We start from the raw sequence: 27,951 nt of genomic DNA, 5'->3' as shown, positions 1-27,951 counted from the left end.
TATATTTTGGCCAGCCAGTTAGTATCAACACACACGCACACACGCGCACACACACACACACACACACACACACACACACACACACACACACACACACACACACACACACAATATCAATAATATCAATTAAACAAACTTTTGTTTGATGTTCACTCTTAATAACCAGAGTTCAAAGTTTGCATTCATCCCTTGTACAGTTTTTGTGTCACCGCTCCTGAAATCAGCATGTCAAAGGTGTGTCTCCATGCTGAACTGTACCTGAGGATTTAAGGCTCAAGTAAGGGTTACTTTGGAAAACACCACTAACTATATTCCTGAAATTCCAGACAAGTGAAGTGTCAAGTGTCACTCAGTGTTTTTATTGTTTCAAAGTTCTTTTAAATACAATAAATGGAAAGTCAAATACATATAGATTGTCTTTGCTCAATTTGAATGCTGAAAATAAATAGAAATACAATTTAGTTGTATAAAGTATTTGCTGATAAAACAAATTCATACTCTTTCAGTACCCACTCAAATCAACTGTGTAAAAAAAAACCCCCAGAAAAGTTAAAATATACAAATAAAAAACCCTTGAAACTGACTTATAGGTCATTATTTGTCGGAGAAGTTGAAATGAACATATATTCATGAGAATCCCAGCTCAGTGTTATAGTAATAGTGAAGGCACACAGCGGCTTTAACACAGGTTCATGTGTTTTCTTTCCATCTGTGGGGTCAAGAGAGGATTTCTGATGAAGAAGAGCTGCTCAGTGTAGTGTTATAGTATTATGATTGCATACATTAGGCTGTGTTTGTGTAGACTCGCAGGCTTGTGCGTGTGTGTGTGTGTGTGTGTGTGTGTGTGTGTGTGTGCATGCATCTCCAGTTTAAATGCTACAGCAGGTTTCGTTGTAAATGCACAGACACATTCAGCTCTACATAAAGAAGTAGTGTTGAGAAAGAGGTATAAGATCGGCACTGAGAGATGATTGCTGTGGAGTTAAACCAGACTAGATCAGTTCAGCGAGATCCAGCGGAGGCAACGGCTCCCTCCAGAACGAGAAATGGCTGAACTCAGGACAGTCGAAGGATGTGGTCGGATCTTTACAGAAGAAAGGGAAGAAGTGATCCACCATCTCGCTGAGATGAGAGTAGCTGAAACACACACACACACACACACACACACACACACACACACACACACACACACACACACACACACACACACACACACACACACACACACACACACACACACACACACACACACACACACAAAATGCCAGTCAAACTAAATTATTTATTTTTTTAAATATGTGAATATTATCAATGAAGATAGAAGTGAGTAAATGTGTATCTGTGTGTGTGAAAACATACTAAACAGTGTTTTATTAAAAATGTAAAAATGCATAAAGTTTTCTGTGATGGGTAGGGTTAGGGTTAGTGTATGTGTGTGTATGTGATGGGTAGGTTTAGGGGTCGGCTTAGTGAGTGTATGTGTGTATGATGGGTAGGTTTAGGGGTCGGGCTAGTGTGTGTGTGTGATGGGTAGGGTTAGTGTGTGTGTGTGTGTGTGTGTGTGTGTGTGTGTGTGTGTGTGTGATGGGTAGGGTTAGTGTGTGTGTGTGTGTGTGTGTGTGTGTGTGTGTGTGTGATGGGTAGGTTTAGGAGTAGGGTTAGTGTGTGTGTGTGTGTGTGTGTGTGTGTGTGTGTGTTGGGTGGGTTTAGAGGTAGGGTTAGTGTGTGTGTGTGTGTGTGTGTGTGTGTGTGTGTGTGTGTGTGTGTGTGTGTGTTGGGTAGGTTTAGGGGTAGGGTTAGTGTGTGTGTGTGTTGGGTAGGTTTAGGGGTAGGGTTAGTGTGTGTGTGTGTGTGTGTTGGGTAGGTTTAGGGGTAGGGTTAGTGTGTGTGTGTGTGTGTGTGTGTGTGTGTGTGTGTGTGTGTGTTGGGTAGGTTTAGGGGTAGGGTTAGTGTAGGTGAATAGAATATACAGTTTGTACAGTATAAAAACTATTACGCCTATGGAATGTCTTCACAAGTATAGCAAACAAAGGTGTGTGTGTGTGTGTGTGTGTGTGTGTGTGTGTGTGCGTGCGTGTGTGAGGATGTGTGTGTGATGTAACTTACGAGGACTTGTTTCCTTTGGTCTTTTCTTGTATGAGTTCTCCTTTCGGGTTGACAGTGAATATGTGAGTTTCAGACACACCAACCTCCTTATAAGCGTAAGCATCCTAGACACAGACGCAGAATACGGTCAGGCTCTCACACAACTCTCTGGAAATGCACGTGTTTCTAATATTGCAGAAAGCCTCACGTTAGTTCTGTTGCCGAAGGCTGCGTAGAAGGGATGTCTGATGGGGCTGAACAGATCTCGGATGTCAGTGAGACAGGCGATCTTAAACACCTCCGGCTTCTTCTCAATCACCTCTCTGAGAAACACAAAGAATTACATTAAAGGGTTAGTTCACCCAAAAATGAAAGTTCTGTCAGTAATCACTCTCCCTCATGTTGTTCCAACCCTGTAAGACTTTCGTTCATCTTCTGAACACAAATTTATTTATTTATAATATAATATAAAACAATATAATATATTTTTGATGAAATCTGAGAGCTGGCTCACTCCTCCATAGGTCTCTGAGTGAGTTCATGTAGTGTAACAGCGCAGCGCTTCTGGGTTGTACGTCAGAACGTAGGCTCACTATTGGCCAGTATCACACACATGACCAGCGTCGGCCAATAGTGAGCCTACGTTCATAAAAATGAATAGTTGAATTAAGTCGTTATTTTGGGTTTTTTTGCGCACAAAAAGTATTCTCGTCGCTTGATAAACTTAAGGTTGAGCCACTGGAGTCACTTGGACTATTTTAACAATGTCTTTACTAACTTTTCTGGGCCGGCAAGTTTCAATTACAGAAGCCTATGAAGGAGTGAGACAGCTCTCAGATTTAATCAACAATATCTTCATTTGTGTTCAGAAGATGAACGAAAGTCTTATGGGGTTGGAACAACATGAGAGAGAGTAATTACTGACAGAATTTTCATTTTTGGGTGAACTAACCCTTTAACAGTAGTTTCAGCTTTAGTAGCGTCTGTGCAGTGATCAGTAAAGTGGACTTTAAGGGTCTGGCTACATTAGATTACAATAAAGTCACCATGAAATCATTTATGGAATATTTCAGTATTTATTGATGCACATCATTAATGTTCCTCGTAATCTTGAATCAGAATATCTCCCTCTTGCAGCATCTCTTCTCTTCTCTGATGACGAGGGCGGAGCAACCTGTCACTCACATGAGATCAGCCACAACCATCCAATCAATTCCTCACGGACAAAATCAAGGCCCGCCCACATTTGTTCTTCTTTCAGAAGCGTTTCACTCGGATATACGTCACAATAGAGAAAAGACGAGCGCAACTTCTGTTTCATGGTGACTTTAGCAGTAACACAGCTGGTTTCTCTGTGCTCACCTGTGTAAGGCTGAAAACAGGCTGCTGGGAGCCAGTAGCACGGGTCCTTTGGGCAGGACAGTTCCTCTATCATTGACCCACTGTAAGTAACCCTTAGTGATGTCTGCCATGCCTATAGCTCGAGCCGAACAGTACAGGAACTTATAACCATTCCTGCAAGAGAAGAACCAAATCAGAAATGATTGGTAAATACACCAGCGTTCACAAGATTGGGGTCGGCAAGAGTTTTAAATGTCTCTTCTGCTCACTAAGGGGCCGCTCACATATCGCGCCTAAAAACGCGTCGAAAACGCTAGGCGCGCCGCGTTGTCCTTTTTTCCAAAGCGCTCGGGTGGTTGCGCTCCGGAGGCGTCTGTCGTTGCTAAGCTTGGTTCTTGTCACGTGACCTGCGGTGCGCTTGCGGCATTCTGAAAAGTTGAGATGTTTTTATCTCGATGCGGCGCGGACGCGCTTGGAAAAAACGAGCGCGTCGCACCGCGACCGCGTCGCTTCCATTATGAGCGCGCATACCGCACGGCTACATTTGAAATAGCGAACTTGCGCGCGCAAAAGACGCGATATGTGAGCGGCCCCTTAGGCTGCATTTATTTGATCAAAAATACAGTAAAAACAGTTACATATTATTACAATGTAAATCAGCTGTTTTCTATGTGAATATATAGTAAATTGCCATTTTTTCCTGTGATCAAAGCTGAATTTTCAGCATCTTTACTCCAGTCTTCAGTGTCACATGATCCTTCAGAAATCACTCTAATATGATGATTTGATGATCAAGAAACATTTATGATTATTATCAATGTTGAGAACAATTGTGTTGCTTCAAAAAAAAACTTTTTTTTTTGCAGGATTCTTTGATTAATAGAAAGTAAAATAAAATGACAATTTTGCAACATTTGATTTTTTTTTTCTAACTTTATAATTGTTTTTACTGTCACTTTATTAATTTAATGCACCCTTGCTGAATAAAAGTACTAATTGGGCTGTTAATATATCAATTACAGAAATGTATGCATTTCACACCATAAACAGGTCCGACCAGAACGGCAGTGTTTTAAAACGGTTCATGCTCATGGAACAACAATGGAAGTGAGATGTGATATTGCAAAGCCTGCCTATTGCATGAGGGACTTCGTCAACAAATATAGTTCTGTCATGACAACTCTCCGAGTGTTTGGTATGGTAATGGTTATGACAGTGTTGCTATGTTTTGTCTTGTTTTGATATTATTGCTGCTGCTTCTGATCAAGTACGAGACTTGCGACTGCTAATACATACACAACACACTGCTGTGAGCAAGACATGCTGTTGCTGGTGTACAATACAGCATACAAGAATAACCCGAAGCAGATCTATACAGGTGGAGGGTTTCTGAAAGCGCACTGCAACTGCTGACCAGTATTTAAAGGTGAAATAGTATGCCCCTTTTCACAAGATGTATTATAAATCTCTGGTGTCTGTGAAATTTCAGCTCAAAATACCCCCAGATCATTTATCATAGCTTGTCAAAGTTGCCTCTCTTTGGGTGTGACCAAAATCGCGCCGTTTTTTGTGTGTCCCTTTAAATGCAAATGAGCTTCTGCTCCGCCTGCGTTCAGAAGGCGATGGTCCTTTACACGAGCTTCAGATACTCCAGTGATAACATACGCAAATTTCAGTCAAATCTCAGAGTGCAGCCTTACGGAGAGACTCAGGAAGAGTTTCACTGTTAGACGTTTCTGAATGGTTAGTGGATAGATGGATGTAGTTGTTGTGGAGTTACATTGATTCCTCTCATCGTCATGTTTAAGTTTTACACAAGTTGACAGTTCCCTGATGTCTTTATAAGACAGCTGTGTCATGTTCTGGTCAATAGTGTTCAGTGCTCGTCTGTGCTCAACCACAGAACAGCTTACAGGCTTTGCTCCAACTTTGCCATTGTGTTAGAACTGGTCACTGTTGTCACTTGCGAAACCCAATGGCGGCTCCGTGGGTGTAAACGTGCAGATTAAGGGCCGGTAATATTATAATAAGATCCTCTTCCTACGTCAGAAGGAGAGTGAAATCTGATCAGCTTATATTTTGACATGCTTGCAGAGAAAGGCTCACCAAAACAAAGTTACTGGGTTTCGCTTTTCACGTTTTCTGTGTTGGTAGAAGCACCGGGTTACAGCACTTACACACAGGAAAAGTCAGATTTTCTTGATATGTCCCCTTTAAAGGTTGAGCATACAGCGAGAACCAATCAGCTGTGCCCTATAGAGAATGATGTGATTGCTGGCAGATTGAGTTAAAGATCTATCAGCCGGCGCTATCTAGAGTTTCATGACAGAACTTTGTATATATGCAATTAATATAATTCGTTAAATGGCATGCCCTTATTTCAAGTGCATCTCAGGGAATTGTTTTTAATTAACACCTTTAAAATATTTGCATTGCTGCTGCTTTAAACAGTTTCTGTATCTATCAAAACTATTATAAATATCGCATGTTTTATCAAAATCAGAAACTTGTGATTTGAACCTTGTGTGTTTCTTACTGATGTATTTTGTGATACAGTTTAGCGATGCCGTGATGAGTCCAGTCTTTCCCCAGCTGCGGTAAAATGTGGCCCAGAGCATCAGACCTGATCCGTGAGAAAGGTGAACAGCTGTTAGTATAACGTCCCACATAGTAACTTGAAATGAGGCTCCGACAAACACACAGACTCACTTAGTGATGGTGCCATCGATGTCTGAGATGATGATTTTGTCATCATAGTTCCACAGGTAAATGGCGGCTGCGCAGCGGCAGGTGCCCTGATACTGCGTGGTCACGCTGAACACAACATTATTCGCCCCTTCACGCAGATTTAGACTCTCCTGCCACACACAATCAAATAAATAAAATCTCAAATTCACACAAGTTACATAGATTACACATGTCTAGTTTATTAAAGAGGCCATATTATGCCCTTTTATAAAGTCTTGATTTTGATTGGGCTCCACTAGAGTCAGCTTTCATTCTTGAGTGTTCAAAAACACATTATTTTCCTCATTGTTGCGGCTCCTCTCTTCCCAGTCTGTCAGTAACGCTCTGTTTAGTTCCTGTCTCTATGAAGTCCCTCCTTTTTACCATAACCACCAGTTTAACACACTACTAACTAATAGCCAGCGATACGATATTTGCCGATACCTCAAAAAATTCTACGATATGATTACGATTCGATTCGATTCAGGGCTATATCGATCGATTAATCAATATTTAGATATTATGTGCCAAGTGTACACAACCAGTTACATTTATTAACTCACACTAATACATGCAAAAATATATAACAGGAAAGTTGAATTAAACTCTTTGAAAATTGCACACCCTCTCCCAATTGGGACATTTACAAGTTGTTTGTAAGTAAAAAAAAAAAAAACATGATATATGAAAATGAACATCTGTTATTTGCAAATGAACTCTATAACAGAAGATAACTCTATAACGTTCTTGTTCATTTTCATATATCATGTTTATTTTATATTGTGCATTTGAATATCAATCAAACTGCAGCTGGGTTGTTTTGATTTTAAGTAATAATAACAAAAAAAATACAGGTAACTTATAAAATTTAAGTTCATTGAAAGTATTTTTATATCTATTATTTTTTTTTGTGGCAAAAGCAGATAACTCCACATTTCATGTTTCAGAGTTAAGTTCAGAAACAGTTCTATAGAGAATAACTCTCTTTGCTGGGACTTTTTTCTCATGCTCAAACATTACACACTAAAGAAAGACGATGAAAGATCATCTAAAGAAAGATTACTGTAATACAGTCATGGAAATTAATATCAATGGTATTATCTACATGTAAAATAGCATTTCCTGTTTCTTTCTTTTGATTCTGTGGTGCAATGTTTCAGTTTATCTCCAAGTTGTAGAAAGTCCAGTTGCTCCTTACTAAACTCCACCACACAAACGTCCGATACTGATTGAACAATGATGATGTTGTTAGATGTGCTCTTACGATCTGTTCAGAGGTCAGCCGGAGGGATTTGCGATACATCTGACTGATGCACTGCGCTGTGTTCATCATCTCACTGCTCTTCATCATGGACACAGAACCATCCTCATCGCTCGAGAGTTCAACAGAACTCCTGTGCACATACAGATAACAAATAGGGGTGTAACAATATATCGTGTCACAATATATCGCGATACAAAAATGCAAAAATATATCGTGGATAGTGACCATGTTGGTATTGTGTATAGTTCATCCAAAATAAAAAGTACTGTGTGAGAGTTTTAGCGTCAGAACTATAATGTAGTAGACTACTATAGTAAACTACTATATATAATGTTGAATATAATGTATAATATAAAGAATATTTGGGTCCTGATAATGCCAAATGTCTGATGTTACCAGTAAAAAGTGGCCTACATTATTTTAAATATATCAAGTCAGTGACAGAGTAAAGCATATTCGTCTAAAATAATTCTGTTTTTTCAGCTTCAGAATCATGAATATTTTTATTCTTGTGTCCAAGCCTGTTCATTTACACCCACAATGTAAAACCAAATTTAGAATTTTAATCAACAGTACATTTTTTGTTAACCTTTTACCATATTTCTTGGACTATCGCAAAAATATCGTATCTTGAGTTCAGTATCATGATACGTATCGAATCGTGACATGAGGGTATCGTTACACCCCTAATAACATAACAAACAAAAAACACCAATTCTTGACTTTACTGTCAAAGATGAAATAAGCAATTGCACATTTCCATCAGTCAGCCGATAGTGCAGATAACACTGAGTTTCATCACGTTTAACTGAAGAAAGAGTCAGAATGTCAAATGTTAAGAGCTCTCTGAAAGAAGAGGAAGCACATTTATCTGATCGTACCAAACTTACTTACAAAATTATGCAACGTTTTACAAACGGTTTAGAGCGAAGAGAACAACTCGCTGTGATGTTCAATTTAAAGGCGTTTTCATTTGTATTTGTCCTGTATTTTTGGGCCTTTATACTGACAACTGTTGGTGTGTGGATGCATGAAGTTTGGATATTAATTTTAATTTTGCATTTTCAATGCATTATTGGTGGCTTGTGCTGGTGCATGGCTAGAGGAGGATTCATTAAACAATTAATTTATTCTCAATTATTTGTGTCAAATGTTGTAATGAGGAAAAAATACTGAGTCCATATTTAATATTCTGCATGCATGCAAACACACATCTTACTTCAGTGAAGAGGGTCCAGCGACAGCGGCAGATGCTTCAAGCTGATTCCCTTCTGAGTCGGGCTTTGTGTTTCCCTAAAATAAATGTGCAATGCAGCGTTAGAGATATTCAGGCACGGTCAGCGGATATTGTGCTCATCAATCTCTTAAAGGGAATTTGCACAATCATCTCAGGGTTATAAACATAATTTCTTTACTGTTAGATTCTGTTAGTTCAATGAAATGGACTGAATGAAAATGAAATCAGCTTTTACCGCGATATTGTTCAAATCTTTCCTCCTCCAGGAGAACCACCAGCGGCCTGACTTCTTTGGCATCTTATCTTTGACTAGTTGCTCAATGGTGCTCTACAACAACAGAAAAGTCATTATCCCTGAATGATTAATCGTTTAAGCACTGATGAAGGACCAGCCTACCTTTGGTAACGTCTTCTGGAAAGCTTGAACTGACAGGATCATTGGAGCAGCAACAGCCCAGTTATAATACCTGACACAAATCAAACACAAAGTAAAACAAAAACCCTATTAATATTATCAAACTGCAGGCCAAAATAAAACAAACATCTGATTGGGTCATGTCTAAATACATAAAACTGCAAATATAGTTGACTTCACCTTGATTTAATTGAATGTTAATGCACCAAGTTAGTAACCAACCAACAGTTAGGCTTTCTGTGTTACTTAGAAAAATTGTTAGTGTATTAAAACTAACATTTCATCCCTAAAACACAAAGATTATTTCTGCTAAATTAATAAGCATTACTCATGCTAACTATATCCTGTAAAGCTGCTTTGAAACAATATGTATTGCGAAAAGTGCTATACCAAAAACTTGAATTTAATTGAAAATGTTGCGAACTTTGAGTTGATGCAGATGACCAGGTTTGGGTCTTCAATTATTCCAGGGTTGTTGACGAAGTCTTGATACTTGACGAGATGCTCGGTAAACTTCTCTGCAACAAATGCACACAAAAAAAAAAGTTAAAAAAGACATTTGACCATTTTTTCTGTCACTGAAAATAAAATACTGCATAAAACACCAAAATCACAGTCAATCAGAATGCATTTAAAGTTGAATACACGGCTATTTGAAGCAGGAGTTTGGACCGATCATTTTAATAAAAGTGATTTAAAAACAAAGATGAAAATATATATGTGACTATAAAGATCACAAAACAACTTTGCATAAATATATAAAAGACATGTTGTTTTTACTAATAAAAATTATATACCCAAATAATATTATATTTTATTGTATTTATTATTATTGTTAGTAGTAGTAGTAGTATATAATCAAAAAATATTATATTTGTAATGCTGCAGTGCAACAATTATTTTGTTATTGTGTCAAAAAGCAGAAATAAACCAATCAAATACAATACAATATTTTTTTTTATTAATATATTTAGCTATTTTTATTATTAATAATAATGATCATAATAATACTTGATAAATATTGAATTTTTACTGTTTTTTATGTTTTACTGTCAAAAAGCAGAAATAAAACAAAATATACAATATTTTTATTGATTTATTTTGGATTTATTATTATTTTTGCTAATAATAATAATGATATACTCAATGAATATTATATTTTAATTGTATTTACAGAATACATGTAAAGTTTAACATACGGTTATTTGAAGCAGGAGTTTGGACCAATGAGATCTCCCAGTGGGCGGAGCTACATGTCTATCCTGCTCTGTACTGTACCAGAGAATGTCTAATAAGGGGAGATCGTTGACTCTCAGTAAACTTCCGGCTTCTGAACTGGTTGCAGTTCCACTCTGGCTCCACATGAGGGCATTCACAGGACGAGTGCAGTTCCACTCTGGCTCCACATGAGGGCGCTCACAGGACGAGTGCAGAATGAATGGAGGTCTATGGCGCGATACCCCTCAAAATCCACTTTTCTCAGGATATCATTTTTTGTCTAGTAATTTGAATGTTGTATTCGAAAGGAGATGCAAAGAAATTACACATTGCGGGGTGTTAGATTATTTAGAGTCACTTATTTGCTCTAAAAAGTCTTTTAAAATGTCAATGACGTTATACACATCGTACGACCAGAGATACTGCTTTACGGCTGAATGCTAGCAGAATCCTAGCGTGTTATGGGCAACAACAACTCAACCTGTAAGAAATCGAAAGGACGTAAGTACTCGTTCATTCAACTTTCGACCTATAACCCATGTTGAACTTGCAAAACCTACAATCAAATCTGAGATTTCTCAACGGCAATCGGGTGAAAGAGATTTAGCCGTCTAGCCCCAAAGACTCCCATTCATTCTGCACTCATGGGCGATCGCCCCCAGTGGAGCTCTGGTGGAACTACAACCAAAATTCGGTACAATAGGACTTAATAGGGAGTGGCCAGGCTCTCCGTAGACGGGCTCTGACTGTACCTTTACTGATCTGACTGATGTCTCCTCTCCCGCACAGAGACATGGTGACATCCAGCGTGTCGGTGGTGGAGTCGGACAGATACTCGGTGCCGCTGTCTGCGTTGGTGCTGCCCAGAGACTGAGGGGAAAGCTGACCCGAGGGAGGAGACGGGTCCGACGGGTGGGACGACGACTCCGCCTCGCTGAAACACAGAGGAGTTTAACAGAGGACACACCTACTCATCCTCCACATTTAAAATAATCAACAAGTCATCAACGACACAGACCGAACCATCGAAGACAGTGATCTGTCCACAAAACTCACATTAAAAGTGGATCAATATGGCTTTTTCTTTAAGTGGACCCCCAATATTGAAAATTGGTCATCTTTGATGTAGAGCAATTCTGCAATGTTGTTATTATTATAAATATACTGGTAATAATATGGTAACACTTTATTTTACAGTGTCCTTGTTACATGTACTTACTATAGTAATAACAGTAAATTATGCATAATTACATGCAACTAACCCTCAACCAAACCCTAATCCTAACCCTATGGTAAGTACATGTAGTTAATTAATATTACTCAGCACTTAAATATATAATTACACTGTAACAGTGACACCTTAAAATAAAATGTAATAATATTAATAATACTTGATGAATATTGAATTTTTATTGTTGTAGTCTATCATTTAGTTGTCAAAAAGCAGAAATAAAACAAAATATAAATTTTTTATTCTGTTTTGGATTTATTATTTTATTTAATAATAATAATAATAATATTAATAATATCCTCAATGAATATTATATTTGTATGTCGTAACACATCAATCATTAACTTATTGTGTCAAAAAGCAGAAATAAAACAAATAAAAATATTTTACTTTGGTTTATGCTCATTGATATTTTGCTATTACAATTAATAATAATACTATACTCAATGAATATTATATTTTAATTATTTTAGTCTAATTGTATCAAAAAGCAGAACTAAAACAATAAAATAAAACAAAATTGTTTTATTTTATTTTGGATTTATTACTATTTTTGCTAATAACAGAAAAAAAAAATACACTCTATGAATATAATTATAATAATAAAACAAATAAAATAAAGCATTACATTTTATTTTGGTTTATTTATAACAAATCGGTAATGCATATCAGTAATTGAACTTCTAACCTCTTGGGGAAATAGAGCGCAGCGACTTCAGGGTTAAGACTTAAGAGGTCGTCTAGATAGATATCAGACGGCCCCAGATGTTGACTCCGCTTGACTAGGAGGAACACATACAGGTCAAAGGTTTCACACCGATTTCAAGCACAGAATAAGAACAGATAATGTAATCCACTACCTTTCCTCTTGTCCTGAGAGTCTGAGGCTTTAGAGGACGACTCGAGAGCCGTCGGATCCTCTGATTGGACGATGGAATCCGTCACTCTAGCGTTGTCGTCCTGATTGGCCAGTGAATTCTCTAATCCCGCCCCCTCCTCTGAGTCTCCCGCCCTGAGAGTCAGTTTTTCCGCAGAGCTTTGGTGTTTCGGTAAATCCGTGATTGAGTTTATTTCAGTTTCTGCTTCTAAAACCTGTGATTCAGTCTCACTGAACGTGACATGGGTAACGGTTTGGATTTTGGAGACGACCGAGATGTTATTCTCATCATCACAGTTCTCTTGGCTTTCTACGTCAGCATCTGAACTCCCTGCATTGTTGACAGCACTGGTCCTGTGGATTGTATTAGCAGAGCTAGTTATATCATACGTCTTAGTATCACTGTCTGTGCTGCTAACAGTTTCAGCTGTTAAGTCCCTAATCTGGCTGTTTTCCGGTGCGGTCGAGTCGTCGTCTGCGGATTGAAAGGTCACTACATGCGTTTCCGTGACCTTAATGGATGAGGAAACCACTTGGTCATGGCTGGTCGTCCCAATCTGAGGTTCTGGTCTCACCACAGTCACAACAGAGTCAGTGTTGTCACTGTCGAAGGACGCTTGTCGATGGATGGTACGAAAGTGGGAGTGGTCAGTGGGCGTAATGGAGGAGGGCAGCGAATCAGATTCATCCCTCTCGGCCTGACACACCTACACAAACAAAGATGAACAATCAATCATCTCAGAAAGTGTTATAACAGCCTTGTCCAGGAACAAACCTACAGTCAAACCAAAATGTATTCAGACACATTTCTCACATTATCACAGTTTATTCGCGATAGTTTAGAAAATGGTAATAAAATATGACAATTTGACTGGTTTTGTCCGTCCTTCTGTTAGACTGTCTCACACATGAATTATGTTGAATATCTGTCAGCTGTTAAATTTAACTACACAATTAGATAATACCAGTTTAGCTCAACCAATCACCAAGCAATGCTTCATTTTGTTCAGTCTGTGTGTAAAAGAGCATTAGCAATTAAAGACAAAACACTTCAGCAAAACATGATCAGCTCAAAGTGTCTGAATCATTTTTGGTCCCAAATTTGTATAATTTTACTGTTATTCAACAGTATGAAGATTTTTTGGGTATAATATGTCACAGTTTACTTTATTTTGCTCTCCTCGCTTCCATAAATCAACTATAGTGTCCTGCACACACTAGTAAAAAAATATCACAAATCATATCGGGTGTCTGAATAATTTTTGGTTTGACTGTCTGTGATTGGCCGCAACACTCGCTCACTCTTTATAATAATGTGGTTGAATACTTGCAAAATTTAAATCACTGTTATTAGTGCCAGTTATGACTTCTATTCCTCATATTGAAGTTCAGTCTGTGCGCTTAACATTAATGACCCTCATGTGTCATGTTGAGGAGAGATTATTGAGAGACTGTATATATTAAATCCAAGGTTTTCCTCCTTTTATCCCACAGTTCAGCTGTATTCCTGTATTTCTGTCATTTTCATCTTGAATGCAATGTAAGTCTCTTTGGATAAAAGCATCTGCCAAATCAGTAATTGTGAAATGCATCAGAATGAAATGACGCTGCTAGTAAAGGTGATACTTGGTGAAGTAACTTTTACTTAGTAAAACAATAAAAAATGGGCAACTATAATAATAACAGATGGATAAATGATGTGTTGTGGGAATATCTGGGAATGCACAGGGTTGTACTTGGAGGTTTGGATCAAAGTACACACACACACACACACACACATATATCAAAAATGATATCTGGTGTCTGAATAATGTTTGGTTTGACTGTAGTAGACTTGGCTTCGAAACATTCGGACATTGTGAAGCGGTGTAATCTGCGCTGAAAGCCTGAGGCGTGCAGTAGTTTAACGCTACCTTTGGAAAAGCGCCCCAGTTCCACTGCATCTGAGGTCCCAAAGGCTCCTGCGGCTTGCACAACTCAGAATCACTCTTAGGAGAGGAGGGCCGACTGTAGAACACACTACAGACACACACAACAGAGAAACTCAGGATACCAACAGAGGAAGTTAAAACATGGTGAATACATACATCATCTGAAGATGTTTGAGGATCAGGGCTTGACATCAACACCCGCCAACCGAGCAAATGCGGGTGTATTTCAGCAGTGGAGTGTAAGGCAGTCACTCACACTAGTCTTTTAAAAAGTCATCTGAAATAATAAACTTAGTGCAATGTAGTGTCAAATATATAGATTGTTCGATGCATATCGATACTGAAATATCTGAAACGCTTCCAATACTCATTTTCCGCAGAATAGACACACAATACCAGCTGCGCTTTCATCTCTCCGACAGCGAGAGACACACAAACCCCGCCTCCTCTCACTCACTCACTCGCTTCATTTGCACCGGATGAATATTATTGGGGTTACAGGGCTTGAATTTCAGTGTATGAGATTTGATTGAGCATAATTTTACTCATTCCAAGGATTTTTTGGTATATAAAACCACCTCTCAGTACTAAATGTAGATATTTTCCGCTGCTTATTGCTCTTAAACAGTCAAATACACACAAAATAATGTCAAAATGCAGGGCTTGGCGAGTATTCATTGTCAGTTGTTTTAAGTGAATGTAAACAGTTGAGAAAGAAAACCACTAGCCACAGTGACTGGTACTTGGGAAAACCAGTAGCCACAGTGACTGGTACTTGGGAAAACCAGTAGCCACAGTGACTGGTACTTCGGAAAACCAGTAGCCACAGTGACTGGTAACTTTGGAAAACCACTAGCCACAGTGACTGGTAATTCGGAAAACCAGTAGCCACAGTGACTGGTAACTTTGGAAAACCAGTAGCCACAGTGACTGGTACTTCGGAAAACCAGTAGCCACAGTGACTGGTAACTTTGGAAAACCACTAGCCACAGTGACTGGTAATTCGGAAAACCAGTAGCCACAGTGACTGGTAACTTCGGAAAACCAGTAGCCACAGTGACTGGTACTTCAGAAAAACAGTAGCCACAGTGACTGGTACTTCGGAAAACCAGTAGCCACAGTGACTGGTACTTCGGAAAACCAGTAGCCACAGTGACTGGTACTTCGGAAAACCAGTAGCCACAGTGACTGGTACTTCGGAAAACCAGTAGCCACAGTGACTGGTAACTTTGGAAAACCACTAGCCACAGTGACTGGTACTTCAGAAAACCAGTAGCCACAGTGACTGGTACTTCGGAAAACCAGTAGCCACAGTGACTGGTACTTCGGAAAACCAGTAGCCACAGTGACTGGTAACTTTGGAAAACCACTAGCCACAGTGACTGGTACTTTGGAAAACCAGTAGCCACAGTGACTGGTACTTCAGAAAAACAGTAGCCACAGTGACTGGTACTTCGGAAAACCAGTAGCCACAGTGACTGGTACTTCGGAAAACCAGTAGCCACAGTGACTGGTACTTCGGAAAACCAGTAGCCACAGTGACTGGTAACTTTGGAAAACCACTAGCCACAGTGACTGGTAACTTTGGAAAACCACTAGCCACAGTGACTGGTACTTTGGAAAACCAGTAGCCACAGTGACTGGTAACTTCGGAAAACCACTAGCCACAGTGACTGGTACTTCGGAAAACCAGTAGCCACAGTGACTGGTAACTTCAGAAAACCACTAGCCACAGTGATTGGTACTTCGGAAAACCACTAGCCACAGTGACTGGTACTTCGGAAAACCAGTAGCCACAGTGATTGGTACTTCGGAAAACCACTAGCCACAGTGACTGGTACTTCGGAAAACCAGTAGCCACAGTGACTGGTACTTCGGAAAACCACTAGCCACAGTGACTGGTACTTTGGAAAACCAGTAGCCACAGTGACTGGTACTTCAGAAAAACAGTAGCCACAGTGACTGGTACTTCGGAAAACCAGTAGCCACAGTGACTGGTACTTCGGAAAACCAGTAGCCACAGTGACTGGTACTTCGGAAAACCAGTAGCCACAGTGACTGGTACTTCGGAAAACCAGTAGCCACAGTGACTGGTAACTTTGGAAAACCACTAGCCACAGTGACTGGTAACTTTGGAAAACCACTAGCCACAGTGACTGGTACTTTGGAAAACCAGTAGCCACAGTGACTGGTAACTTCGGAAAACCACTAGCCACAGTGACTGATACTTCGGAAAACCAGTAGCCACAGTGACTGGTAACTTCAGAAAACCACTAGCCACAGTGATTGGTACTTCGGAAAACCACTAGCCACAGTGACTGGTACTTCGGAAAACCAGTAGCCACAGTGATTGGTACTTCGGAAAACCACTAGCCACAGTGACTGGTACTTCGGAAAACCAGTAGCCACAGTGACTGGTAACTTCGGAAAACCATTAGCCACAGTGACTGGTAACTTCGGAAAACCATTAGCCACAGTGACTGGTAACTTCGGAAAACCATTAGCCACAGTGATTGGTACTTCGGAAAACCACTAGCCACAGTGACTGGTACTTCGGAAAACCACTAGCCACAGTGACTGGTAACTTTGGAAAACCATTAGCCACAGTGACTGGTAACTTTGGAAAACCAGTAGCCACAGTGATTGGTACTTCGGAAAACCAGTAGCCACAGTGACTGGTAACTTTGGAAAACCACTAGCCACAGTGACTGGTACTTCGGAAAACCAGTAGCCACAGTGACTGGTGAGCAGAAACGGTTAAGGATTGGTCAGTACCTCTCATTAACAGAACACTCTCCCTCAGAGTGAGGATGAACGTCTCTCGGAGCGCCACACGAGTCCTCGTACGGTTCCTCTGACAGCGAGAAGTATATCGACTTACTGTAGAGAGTAAAAACAAAAAACATTTGTAACACCATTTGTTGCACCGTAACTCCACCATTTGCTCTTAAAGTCACCATGAAATCAAAACTGACAATTCTTTTTGTTTTTATGGAATATTGCAGCATGCATTATATAAATGATTTATATGTGCACATCATTATTAAAATAACTTCCTCTCCCTCTTGCAGCATCTCTTCTCTTCTCTGATGACGAGGGCGGGGCAACCTGTCACTCACATGCGATCAGCCAATAGCAAACCACAACCATCCAATCAATTCCTCACAGACAGAATCAAGCCCCGCCCACATTTGTTCTTGTTCCAGTAGCGTTTCAATCGGATAGATGTCACAATAGAGAAGTAAAGATGAGCACAACCTGTTTAATGCCGACTTTAAGCCAGAACACAGTAGGTCTCAAGCTCTTAGAAAAGTAATGCATAGTTGCATAACGTGATGTTTAGTTTATCCTTAATGATCCAATAACTTGAAATAAATTGAAATACGATACTACTAAATCGTCAATAACAAAATAGGTATTTTCATATGTAAATAACATTCAAAAATTATATTTGAAATGAATAAGGATCAATAAATAAATGCAGATACAAACAAAACACAAGAAATTACCTTTATTTATTACGATTAATTTACCAATGTAACAGTACTTTCTTAGGTAAAATAAAGTACTGTAAAATAAAGTGCTACCGAGTTTAAGTTTAATTAGTGTGTAAGTTGTAACTTAGGGCCACTTTACGTTAAAACTAGGCTCTAGTTTTAAGTATGCACAAGTAATCAAAGCTGGTGCAACTGGAGCTTTTTACTTCTTTCTGACAATTGTCAATGTAAATAACATTCAAATATTATATTTGAAATGAATAAGGATCAATAAATAAATACTGATATAAACAAAAAGTATTTTGTTTAAAAGTATAAATTACCTTTATTTATTATTACGATTAATTTTCCAGTACTTTCTTAAGTACACTGTCAGTACATGTAAGCGCATGTACTGTAAAATAAAATGCCTCCATTCAGGGAACTACACTGCGACCAAAATGGTCGCATATGCGACCTTTTGAAATGCCATTGCGACCCTAATTTTTAACGGGTCGCAAATGTACCACTGATTATTTTTGTACCTATGTTTTAGGCAATATGCTATGATTTACTATGAGCATTTATTAAAACAGAAATGTGTATTTTAAGAATACGTTTTATAACGTGCTCTGAGCATTCAACACATCAAGTAGGCTTCAGCCCCGAGACCGTTACTTAGATTAAAACGTAGCCTACCATTGTATCAGTGGTGCGCGAGCTCTCTCTCTCTCTTACAAACACGGACGCGCACACACAGAGAGAGAAGATAATTGTAAAATGAAAATTGACGGGCTATAGTTTACATTTAATATTTAACGTTTTATATTTTAACGTGTTCTAACGTGTGCGTTCCTTCCTCAGCGCGTACATGTGAAGCTCACATGCACTAAAAGCCTGTCTACCAGCGCCTGGATACTGGACTGGACTAAGTTATCTTTCGAGTCTTATTGTGCTTATACTGTTAAATACACACAAGGTTTAGATAAACAAAGTCGGTTATGTCTAAAGTGAAAGCAAACTTGAGAAAATTGAGTAAATCTGCTTGTCAAATGCGTGTATATTAGACGCGTCGCGCGCAACTCTTAAAGAGACAGTAGCAATAGTAAACACGCTGCCGCTTGTCCTTAAAGGGATAGTTCACCCAAAAATCATTTACGCACTCTAATGTTGTTCCAAACCTGTATTAATTTCCTTCTAATATTTTCTAATATTTTTCTAATATTAATATTTTGAAGAAAGTGGCTATCCAGTAGCTGGTCCCCATTGACTTCCAAAGGAGAAAAGTCACTGGGGTACATCAACTGTTTGGTTACCCACATTCTTCCAAATAACTTTTATTTTCAACAGAAGAAAGAAACTCCTTCGAGTTTAAAACAACTTGAGAGAGTAAATTATGACAATTTGAAATTTTAGGAGAACTATTCCTTTACTGTTAATAAAACAACAAAATGCAAAGAGAAAATCACTCACTGCTCTTGACTGAAGTAGCTTTAATAAGTATCAATGTATAATTTATACAGTGAAGTCTATTTTGTTTTATTTTCATATTTGTTCATTTAATTACTTTCTTCAATGCTACTGTTAAATACACCTACTGAAGCTGAAAACATAAAACACTTTATTTAATTTGTATATTAAGTTGTGTATGTGTAATGTGCATCTTTGATCTTAATATTTAATAACAAAGAAAATGATGACAAATATTTTTATCTTCGCCCCTGTCTGCCATTTTTTTATATATGTTTTGTTACCCAAGGCTTTGTTTTTAAAATATGGACATAAGTTTTGGCTGTAATGCTCAGTCGCAAAATAGTAAAACCAACATAAAAAAGAATCGTGATAAAATCGTGAATCGTGATACAATATTTTTGCCATTGGAATAATAAATTAAGTAGCCTATCTTAATTGTACACAATGTTCCTGTTTTTTTTTTTTTTTTTTTTTTTACTGTTTCATGCCATAACAGCAATATTAATATCGGTTATTATCGGTATCGACCACAATTTTCACATCGGTGCATCACTACTTAAGAGTTCAGGAGTCTGCCCATCTGTGCCAACCATAGCATGTTGAAATCCATTTAGGAGAAAATCTATCCCAACCAATGTTAAAGAAAACAAAAACAAGAAGGCATGTGGTTTAAAAGATGGCAAGTAAAATAAAAAGCACATCTGTATGTAATACAGTTTCATTATTGTTTATTATTATCCAGAGCAGCTTACTATAAATAATTTGTGCGACCAAATCATGTTTTGCGCCAGTAACTGAAAAAGTTAGTAGCGCAAGTGCCACCAGTGGAAAAGGTTAGTGTAGTTCCCTGCCTCCATTAAGAGTTTATGTTTAATCAGTGTGTAAGTTGTAACTTCTTTACGTTAAACCTAGCGTATGCACAGCTGGTGCAACAACTAGAGCTTCATGAAACAACCCGCCACCAATCTTCTTTCTGACAGAAGCTGGAAAAGTTAATGTCCAATAAGAGGAGTAAACATCTAACCTGGCCGCCAAAAGCGACTCGTCCTTGAGGAAATCCTGGTCTAGACTTTCTCCTTTCTCGTCCGAGGAGGATCTGTCGTCCTCACGCTGATGATTGTCCGAACGAGCACGTTTACGCCGGCGCTTTTTCCGTCGACTGGAGGAAGACGTGACGGAAGACTCGGTCGTCTCGGACACCTCTGGAACATCAGTGGGGATCGGAGAAGTGCAGAGGTGAGCGGGAACCCTCGTCTGACACGGACACGGAGAGAGAATCGTGAAAACCACAGCAGAACATTAGACGAGAGAGGTTAGTGAACTCATTCATCAGGACAAACCTCAAAATCCTCGTTCTCCTCCACGAAGAACGCCTCTCCATTGTCTCCCAGCTTCATATGCAGGCTCACAGGCTCCCCGTTGATCTCGATATCCACCTGTGGATGGACGAATACAGCGGTTACGTCACATGACCTGAACCGGAGGAAAACTTAGGAATATGGATTCTGGAAACCAAACAATTAACGAGCGAAATAAGGTTTTCTTCCTATTGTTTTAAATAAAATGATGTAGACATACTGAAGCCTAATTCATTATCCATGAGCTCATTAACATATGAATGCTATGCAGAGATCATTTACATAATGAAGTCTTAAAAGTACAGATTCAAAATAAAAGAAAAAAAAGCATGTTTAATTCTAATGGTTATAGTGAGTGGAAATGGCCATTAAAAATGTTATTTTTTGAATGAAAATATAACTGGCATTAAATATGCCGTGAAAAATAAATAAATGAGTTTAATTTAAATTTAAATTAAATGCCACTGCTTTTACATTAAAATATGACCGTTGTTAGTGTCAAGCAAAATTAAAATCAAAATAATTATAATAATAGTAGAACTTCTGGGTAGTTCATTTCACTATTTTTGACACATTTATGAAATCGCTTGAAACTATTTCGTGCTAACAAAAATGTTTTTCATTTGAGGGTGATCAAAATCTTTTGTTTATTTTAGATTTAATTGTTATAATTGCCCGTTACTATATTCATACAGTCAAATGGAATGGAAAAATACCAAATTTTGAACATTTTAAAATTGATGATAAAATATATTAAGAAACAATATCCAAAAGTAAAAACCTAAAAGCTAGGAAAACTACACAGCTGTTTGACAGGTACAGGTGTTTTCTGTAAAGTGCCTTTCTTTTTATTTTTTTACATTTTTTTCTTCTTTACCTCTGACATGTATGGTTATATGTACTTTTGTATGGAAATTATTTGTTAAAATGCAAAACAAAAAACTTGTTTCGTGCTAACAAGATGTTCTCTGCTGTTAAGGCCATCCTTAAAAATATTTTGGTTTGCAGTAACAGCAAAAAAAAAGAAAAAAAGGGTCGGTAGGTCGGTCTATATTTTTTTATATATATAAAAAATAATATAAAAAAGTATATATTTTTTCATTTTTAAAAAAAAAATCAGGGTCGGTGGGGGGGGGGGGGACATTTTTCACCTATGTCTAAGGGCTGTTTACACCAAGCCACTTCATGCGTTTTCTCAGATCGGATTGCAATCTGATTTATCAAAACGATTCCATTTACACCTGGTTACATAGGCTAAATGTGTGTTGTTTTTTTGCGGATATAAATCCGATCTTCAATTACCGCTATATGTAGATTTAATGGAGTGCACGTCACCGAAAGCAACAGTTATGACTACATTATTTTATTTATCATCAGCTAAAATTTCTGAATCAAAGCCCGCAATAAGAGAAAGCGGAAACAGCCCTGGTAAGATCATTTCGTTTCTTTACATTTAATGATGATGATTGTGTGTTAAGCGTCTGCGACTTACTTTCACTTTGATTTGCGATAGTTTGCACGTTGATGCTCAGCTTCTCATCTGCGGCGATGCGTGTTGCAGTAGCGTCGTCGTCATATCTGACTAAAACATGACATATAGCCTATAACATGCTCTCGCATGTTTATTTTTAATAAACCATATTCAACAACATATAAAAATGAAATAATCTTTAGAGTAAAGCCGCAGCCATCATTACCAAGCGCGAACCATTGACAGTGAATGAAACGAAGCAAACTTAGCTTGCAGGCCGTAGTGTGACATGCGTTTACGGTTAACCAATGGTGTAAACATAATCATAGATGACGCGCCACGGGTTTTTATTTAAAAGAAAGAACGTAGCTTATGTTTGTATGTAGGTCTAGGCAATTTATATTCACAATACTTAATAACTAATATTATTTTATTGCAGTTGTATTAGTTGTTTGAAGAGTTAAAAAAAAAATCGGTCGGTCTAAACGCAAGTTTACAACCGGCAAGTCGGTCGGACTGAAAGGGAAAAAAAAATAATAATTGGGTCGGTACTAAATTGACAGGGTCGGTCGGGTTACGGCAAACAAGAATATTTTTAAGGATGGCCTAAAGTTTGGTTAGATCTGAGAAAAAGGAACATTTTGTCAGACAAGCACAAGAGCTTTAACTCAACATTCAGACCACAAACACAGATTCCTCTAGATCTGCACTAATATGAAGCTAACAGACTCACCACTTTCTCTTTGGACCGCAGGACTCCGAGTTTCCCGAAGCGGACGTGGAACGGGGAGCACTGGTAAGTGCCATCAGGCTGGCGAACCACGATCACATCGATGCCACCGGTGAGTGTGGCCGGGTTCAGGCCGCGGTAAAGCTCCTTCACCGTCACGAACACCGTCTCGGCCAGCTGACCCACGTAGTTCATGGTCTGGGACTGAGGAGACGAGAAGAGAAGACACAGAGTTCATGTTCTGCTCCTTAATGCACGACTGTGACCTTTGCACACAGAGCTAAAGTCTGACAGTGCGCAACATCTCAACTTTATCATCATGACATGCTGGCAGATCTGAAGTCACGGCAAAACTGAGACATCTGACGTCATATGAACTGAATCATATTATTCTCAGGCCTTTTAACACACAGAATTAGTGCATGTACATTGGTGATACGTTCCTTTATCTCTTTATCAGTGGAGCAAGTTTTTATTTTAAAAAACCTGCACTGATGAATAATTCACAATAAGATATTAGAGTGAATTTTTATTTGATGTTGTTGTTGACATTAAGAAACACTTTCTCTATCTCTCTAGCTCAGAGGACGACCTCTTTAACAGCTGGTTAAACATCTTTCTGATCCATTTTTACTTCATATAAATCAAGCAACATGCTGAAGTAAAACGCCAGAGGATGAGCTTGAGATGTACGAGGACAGATTCAGATTGTTTTACTTAGTGCCATATCAGCTTTCAAAGCTATTTTCATGGCAAAAATGTAATTACAAAAACACAAATATCATATAAATACAATAAAAACCAAACAAACAAACAAACACAGCAAGTCATATTATACAAGATTTTTTAAATGGTATAAGGACAGAGATTAGAAAAACTCAGGCATTATAATAAGTCAGGCTTGAGAAAAACATCACATAAAAAAAATACTTTTTTTAAATACTAACAAACACCAAATAAGATATGACCAGACCTGACCTGACCTTTTTATTAATAATTAGGTCCATAATGAGTAAATAGTGAAGTGAAAGAAGTGAACAAACAGAAACACAAACTCAGTTCAGCGTTTGGTCGATATGAAGACATAAAAATACAGTTTCATCACAGCAAATAAGACGTACATGAAATTCCTTAAAATTAAATGAGCACAATAATTACAGAAAAATCACTCAAAACATTTTAAAACAGACCTGACCTGTCTTTAGCTGTGCGTTTTTGTGCAGACACAACGAGAACTAGAACTTCTGCAAATCAGTCTGGGTTAGTGGCGGAAACCAGTTGTTGCGCTGGCTGATATGAACACTGATACCACTCATCAGACATCATCATAACACACATTACACACATAACACACAATGATTCAATAACACATTAGTTATTGAATCATTTATGCAGAGGCTGACCGTACATCAAACACGTTTTAACCCTGAACCCTAAAGCCTGACATGAAAATAAGACAGATAAACTAATTATAAATCTAAAAAAAAAAAAGAAAAAAAATGTTTTTTATAGGCTTTTATGGCTCATAGTTGAGATGTAAACTTGAGGAGGAAAGCAGAGGCCCAAACTAAGCAGAAATATGCAATTTGCTGCAGATGCTGATATTTATAAGATGAAATTCTGATAGCTTGTCATGTAAAAACGTAATAACAGTACAACAGAATGCTCACATCAAATAATATCATATAATATGTCTTAAGATGATATTTAAATGCTTAGTTTTATGATCAAAGCTCTGTAGTTTTAAAACATTTAATGCACTGCAATAGTGATGATTGAGATTGATAAACCTCCCTCAAAAGCCTGATTATCTTTTTTTTTTTTTTTTTTTTAATGATGAATAATCAAATAAACCAAAGTTGCTTAAATCTAGTAGGCTAAGTGTTCATCTTGAAATATTACTAACAATATTGTTTAGTTGATCAAATCAGGTCAGATTTGACAGCAGAAAGACGTGAAGGAGAAAGTTTGTACAGTTAAAAAGGCTTTTACTTGATAAAAAGTATGAACTATTAATCAGACGACAGAGGACTGGAGGAGATCGTGTGCGACAGGTTTATCAGATCATTTAGAGGCCTTAGAAATATCAAATATGATAGAATAGGCTTTACCGAGTTAAAAATTGTTAAATGAAAAACTGTTTTAATGCGGAAAGACTTCAAGGGAATTATAAATCAGCATTAACCTGCTGTGCACAACCACTTCTCACACACACAGAGGACACTTCTGCTCGGACGGCCCATGAAGAGCACATACCCAGATGGACCGACGATGATGATGATGATGAAGGCCTGTAAAGCCGGGAACCCTCCACCCTTCAGCCATCGAGGAGTACAAACCTCCTTCATCCTACAGATGCGTTCAACACTAACTATCTGGATAGATCCTCCACACAGAGGATGGTGTGCAGAGCTTATTTTACTTAAATTCAAGCCCTTTATTCTGTCTCTCTCTGTGAACCGTGTGTGTGTGGAACGAACAAAGAAGGTAATACTGGTGGTTCTGAGAGAGACCCAGTACATTCAAGCGCTCACACACACAACACAACACATCCCACCCAAACACACACAACATCTACACAACATCTGTCAATCACATCTGAAATCACACACACAGTGACCCGGCTGCACATACAGCATTAAAAACTATTATTTCAACATTAAACCAGCTAAACATGAAAACAGCACACACACACACACACACACACACACACACACAGAGCATGAAAGCCATGCCAGCAGTTTGTAATGGACTCAGCCGTTCTTTTCATCTGCTATTGTGTGTGTGTGTGAGAGAGAGAGAGAGAGAGAGAGAGAGAGAGAGAGAGAGAGAGAGAGAGAGAGAGAGAGAGAGAGAGAGAGAGAGCTGCCTAATTCTGTCAGACAACTCTCTAAATTTACAGACTGATGTGAACGTTCATCCATTCAACATCCCATAAATCTAGACGATGCCTCGACTCGGGCCTGATAAACTGATGCTGAAGCTCAGGTGAGTGAGCGACTGTCTGTCAATCTTCATGATCTCGAAACAGAGCAAATCTCCAAATCTATGTGCGTTCAGTATGTGTGTGTACATCGTGGCGGCCTTGACTAAACTTTACAAGCTCATCCATGTAGAAAAATAGAAATGTCATTAAAACTTCAGTTTTGAAAATATTTAGGCCAGAAATTTGAACAACTGTTAGATGCCTGGGACAGTATGCATGGCGAAAATATCACAAAAAAGAAAGTAAATTTATACATAGGCGAGGCATAATTTATATTTGTGTAAGTAATTAAGCATAACATTAGAGCAAATGTTTGACTGATATGACTTAATTTACACTACCATCAAAAGATTTTTTAATGCTTTTGAAAGAATCTCTTCTGCTCACCAAGGCTGCATTTATTTGATGAAAAACAGTAATATTGTGAAATATTATTACAATTTAAAATAGCTGTTTTATATGTGAATATAATTTATTCCTGTGATCAAAGCTGAATTTTCAGCATCATTACTCCAGTCTTCAGTGTCACATGATCCTTCAGAAATCACTCTAATATGATGATTTGATAATCAAGAAACATTTCTGATTATTGAAATAAATGTCTTTACTGTCATTTTTGATCAATTTAATGCATCCTTGCTGTATAAAAGTACTTAATTTTGTTTAAAAACAAAATCCATCAGCTATCTGAGAAATCCGTCATGGCGAGTTTATCGCAAGTCAAGACAAATCCAAACGTTTAAAAGAAAACTAGCAGCAAAGCATCATGTTTGAGCAGGACTGTAATAAATGAATAATTGAATCCTGTTGCAGTTTAACAGTAGGATACACTACGTCGCACTGAAACATGAGAAGAAACCATGTTTTCCCCCTTATTTTAGACGTTTAACATGATTAAACGGATTCTGTAACACTCAAATGACTTCCAGGATTAAGAGATCAATAATTTCAGATCAATAAATCCGTTGTTTTGTAAGACTCCGTGTCCACTGTCGAGCATCAAACTCAAACAATTTACTAAGTGCTCTTACAATTCGTATATAAAGTCGTCTTTACAACATTCCCTGACTTTAGTTTCTATAAATAAACACTAAAGCTTAATGTAACAATCCAGGGACTGTAAAAACATCTGATGTTGTTACAATCTTCAATGAACAAAAACACAGCGTCGCCGTTTATAAACGCAACACACTCATTTTATAAGACGAAAACTGGTAAACAAACACATTTAACAATAATATCAAGTGAAATGAAGTTAATTTGACCGCTCTTACCTCTAAACACAACAGAGATTCATTAGAAACTTCCTGCACTCTAACGCCCACGTCAGCACGTCAATCAAATGACATCCAATGACAGGCTGGGACTCGTCTCAGGACACGCCCTCTGTTGACGTGTGAGTTTGGGTTCAGCTCCTCAAGTGTCAGTGAAGAACCGCTAGAGGGAGCGTGTGTAATGTTTATTTATTATTTCCTTTTTAGCGTTTATTTTAATGTTTATATGATGTATACGATTTATAATAATAATAATTCTCAAAATAATTATTCATAAAACAAGGATTTTTTTGTTTACATTTTCGAAAGAGTGTCACTCTCATTCTTAAAGGGATAGTTCACCCAAAAATAAAATTCTGTCATCATTTACTCAAGTTGTTACAAAAACATAACAGATAACGAAAACGTACAAAACGAGTTTCTTTGTTCTGTTGAACACACACACACACACACACACACACACACACACACACACACACACACACACACACACACACACACACACACAAAAAAAAACATATTTTTGAAGAATGTTGGTAATCAAACAGTTTCTGGTCTCCATTGGCTTTGCACTTTAGAAAGTCAATACGACCAGAAAGAGTTTGATTACCAACATTCTTCAAAAATATTGTTATCTTTTTATGTTCAACACAAGAAATAACTTCTACAGGTTTATAACAACTTGAGGGTGAGTACATTACAGCATAATTTTCATTTTTTGGGTGAACTATCCCTTTAATAAATGCTATCACCTAAAAAACATAAAATACTTTGTCACTCATGGCATTTGTCGAAATGTATATTGCTCAGAGATCTGAAATAACATATGGAAACATGCTAGTACTGACAATAAAATC

General features: G+C 38.0%; 1 protein-coding gene across 1 annotated transcript; it reads right to left on the bottom strand.

The window, feature by feature from the left end:
- Positions 1-322: 322 nt before the first annotated feature.
- On the bottom strand, positions 323-27,150 carry LOC308699918 (phosphatidate phosphatase LPIN2). Its single transcript, XM_081381080.1, has 20 exons — positions 27,095-27,150; positions 22,838-23,038; positions 20,616-20,711; positions 20,300-20,529; positions 17,102-17,206; positions 14,309-14,414; positions 12,379-13,102; positions 12,207-12,300; positions 11,040-11,221; positions 9,494-9,587; positions 9,052-9,121; positions 8,890-8,982; positions 8,637-8,710; positions 7,418-7,547; positions 6,136-6,284; positions 5,963-6,049; positions 3,448-3,600; positions 2,294-2,408; positions 2,107-2,210; positions 323-1,137 (listed from the first exon to the last, which is right to left on the bottom strand). Exons 2-20 carry the CDS (start codon positions 23,027-23,029, stop codon positions 993-995), a joined length of 2,943 nt encoding a protein of 980 aa, XP_081237206.1. The 5' UTR covers positions 23,030-23,038; positions 27,095-27,150; the 3' UTR covers positions 323-992.
- Between the last annotated feature and the right edge of the window lie 801 nt (positions 27,151-27,951).

Source organism: Scardinius erythrophthalmus, assembly GCF_964197995.2.
Source record: "Scardinius erythrophthalmus genome assembly, chromosome: 12".
NCBI lineage: Eukaryota > Metazoa > Chordata > Actinopteri > Cypriniformes > Leuciscidae > Scardinius > Scardinius erythrophthalmus.
This window is presented reverse-complemented; position numbering and strand designations above follow the sequence as displayed.

Coding starts and splice junctions, on each gene's coding strand:
- LOC308699918 (XM_081381080.1), bottom strand. CDS start 23,029: ATGAACTACGTGGGTCAGCTGGCCGAGACGGTGTTCGTGACGGTGAAG. Junction 9,588..11,039: donor CATCAGTCAGATCAGTAAAG/GTACAGTCAGAG, acceptor CATTTGTTGCAG/AGAAGTTTACCGAGCATCTC. Junction 2,409..3,447: donor CTGTTTTCAGCCTTACACAG/GTGAGCACAGAG, acceptor TGTGTTTCTCAG/AGAGGTGATTGAGAAGAAGC.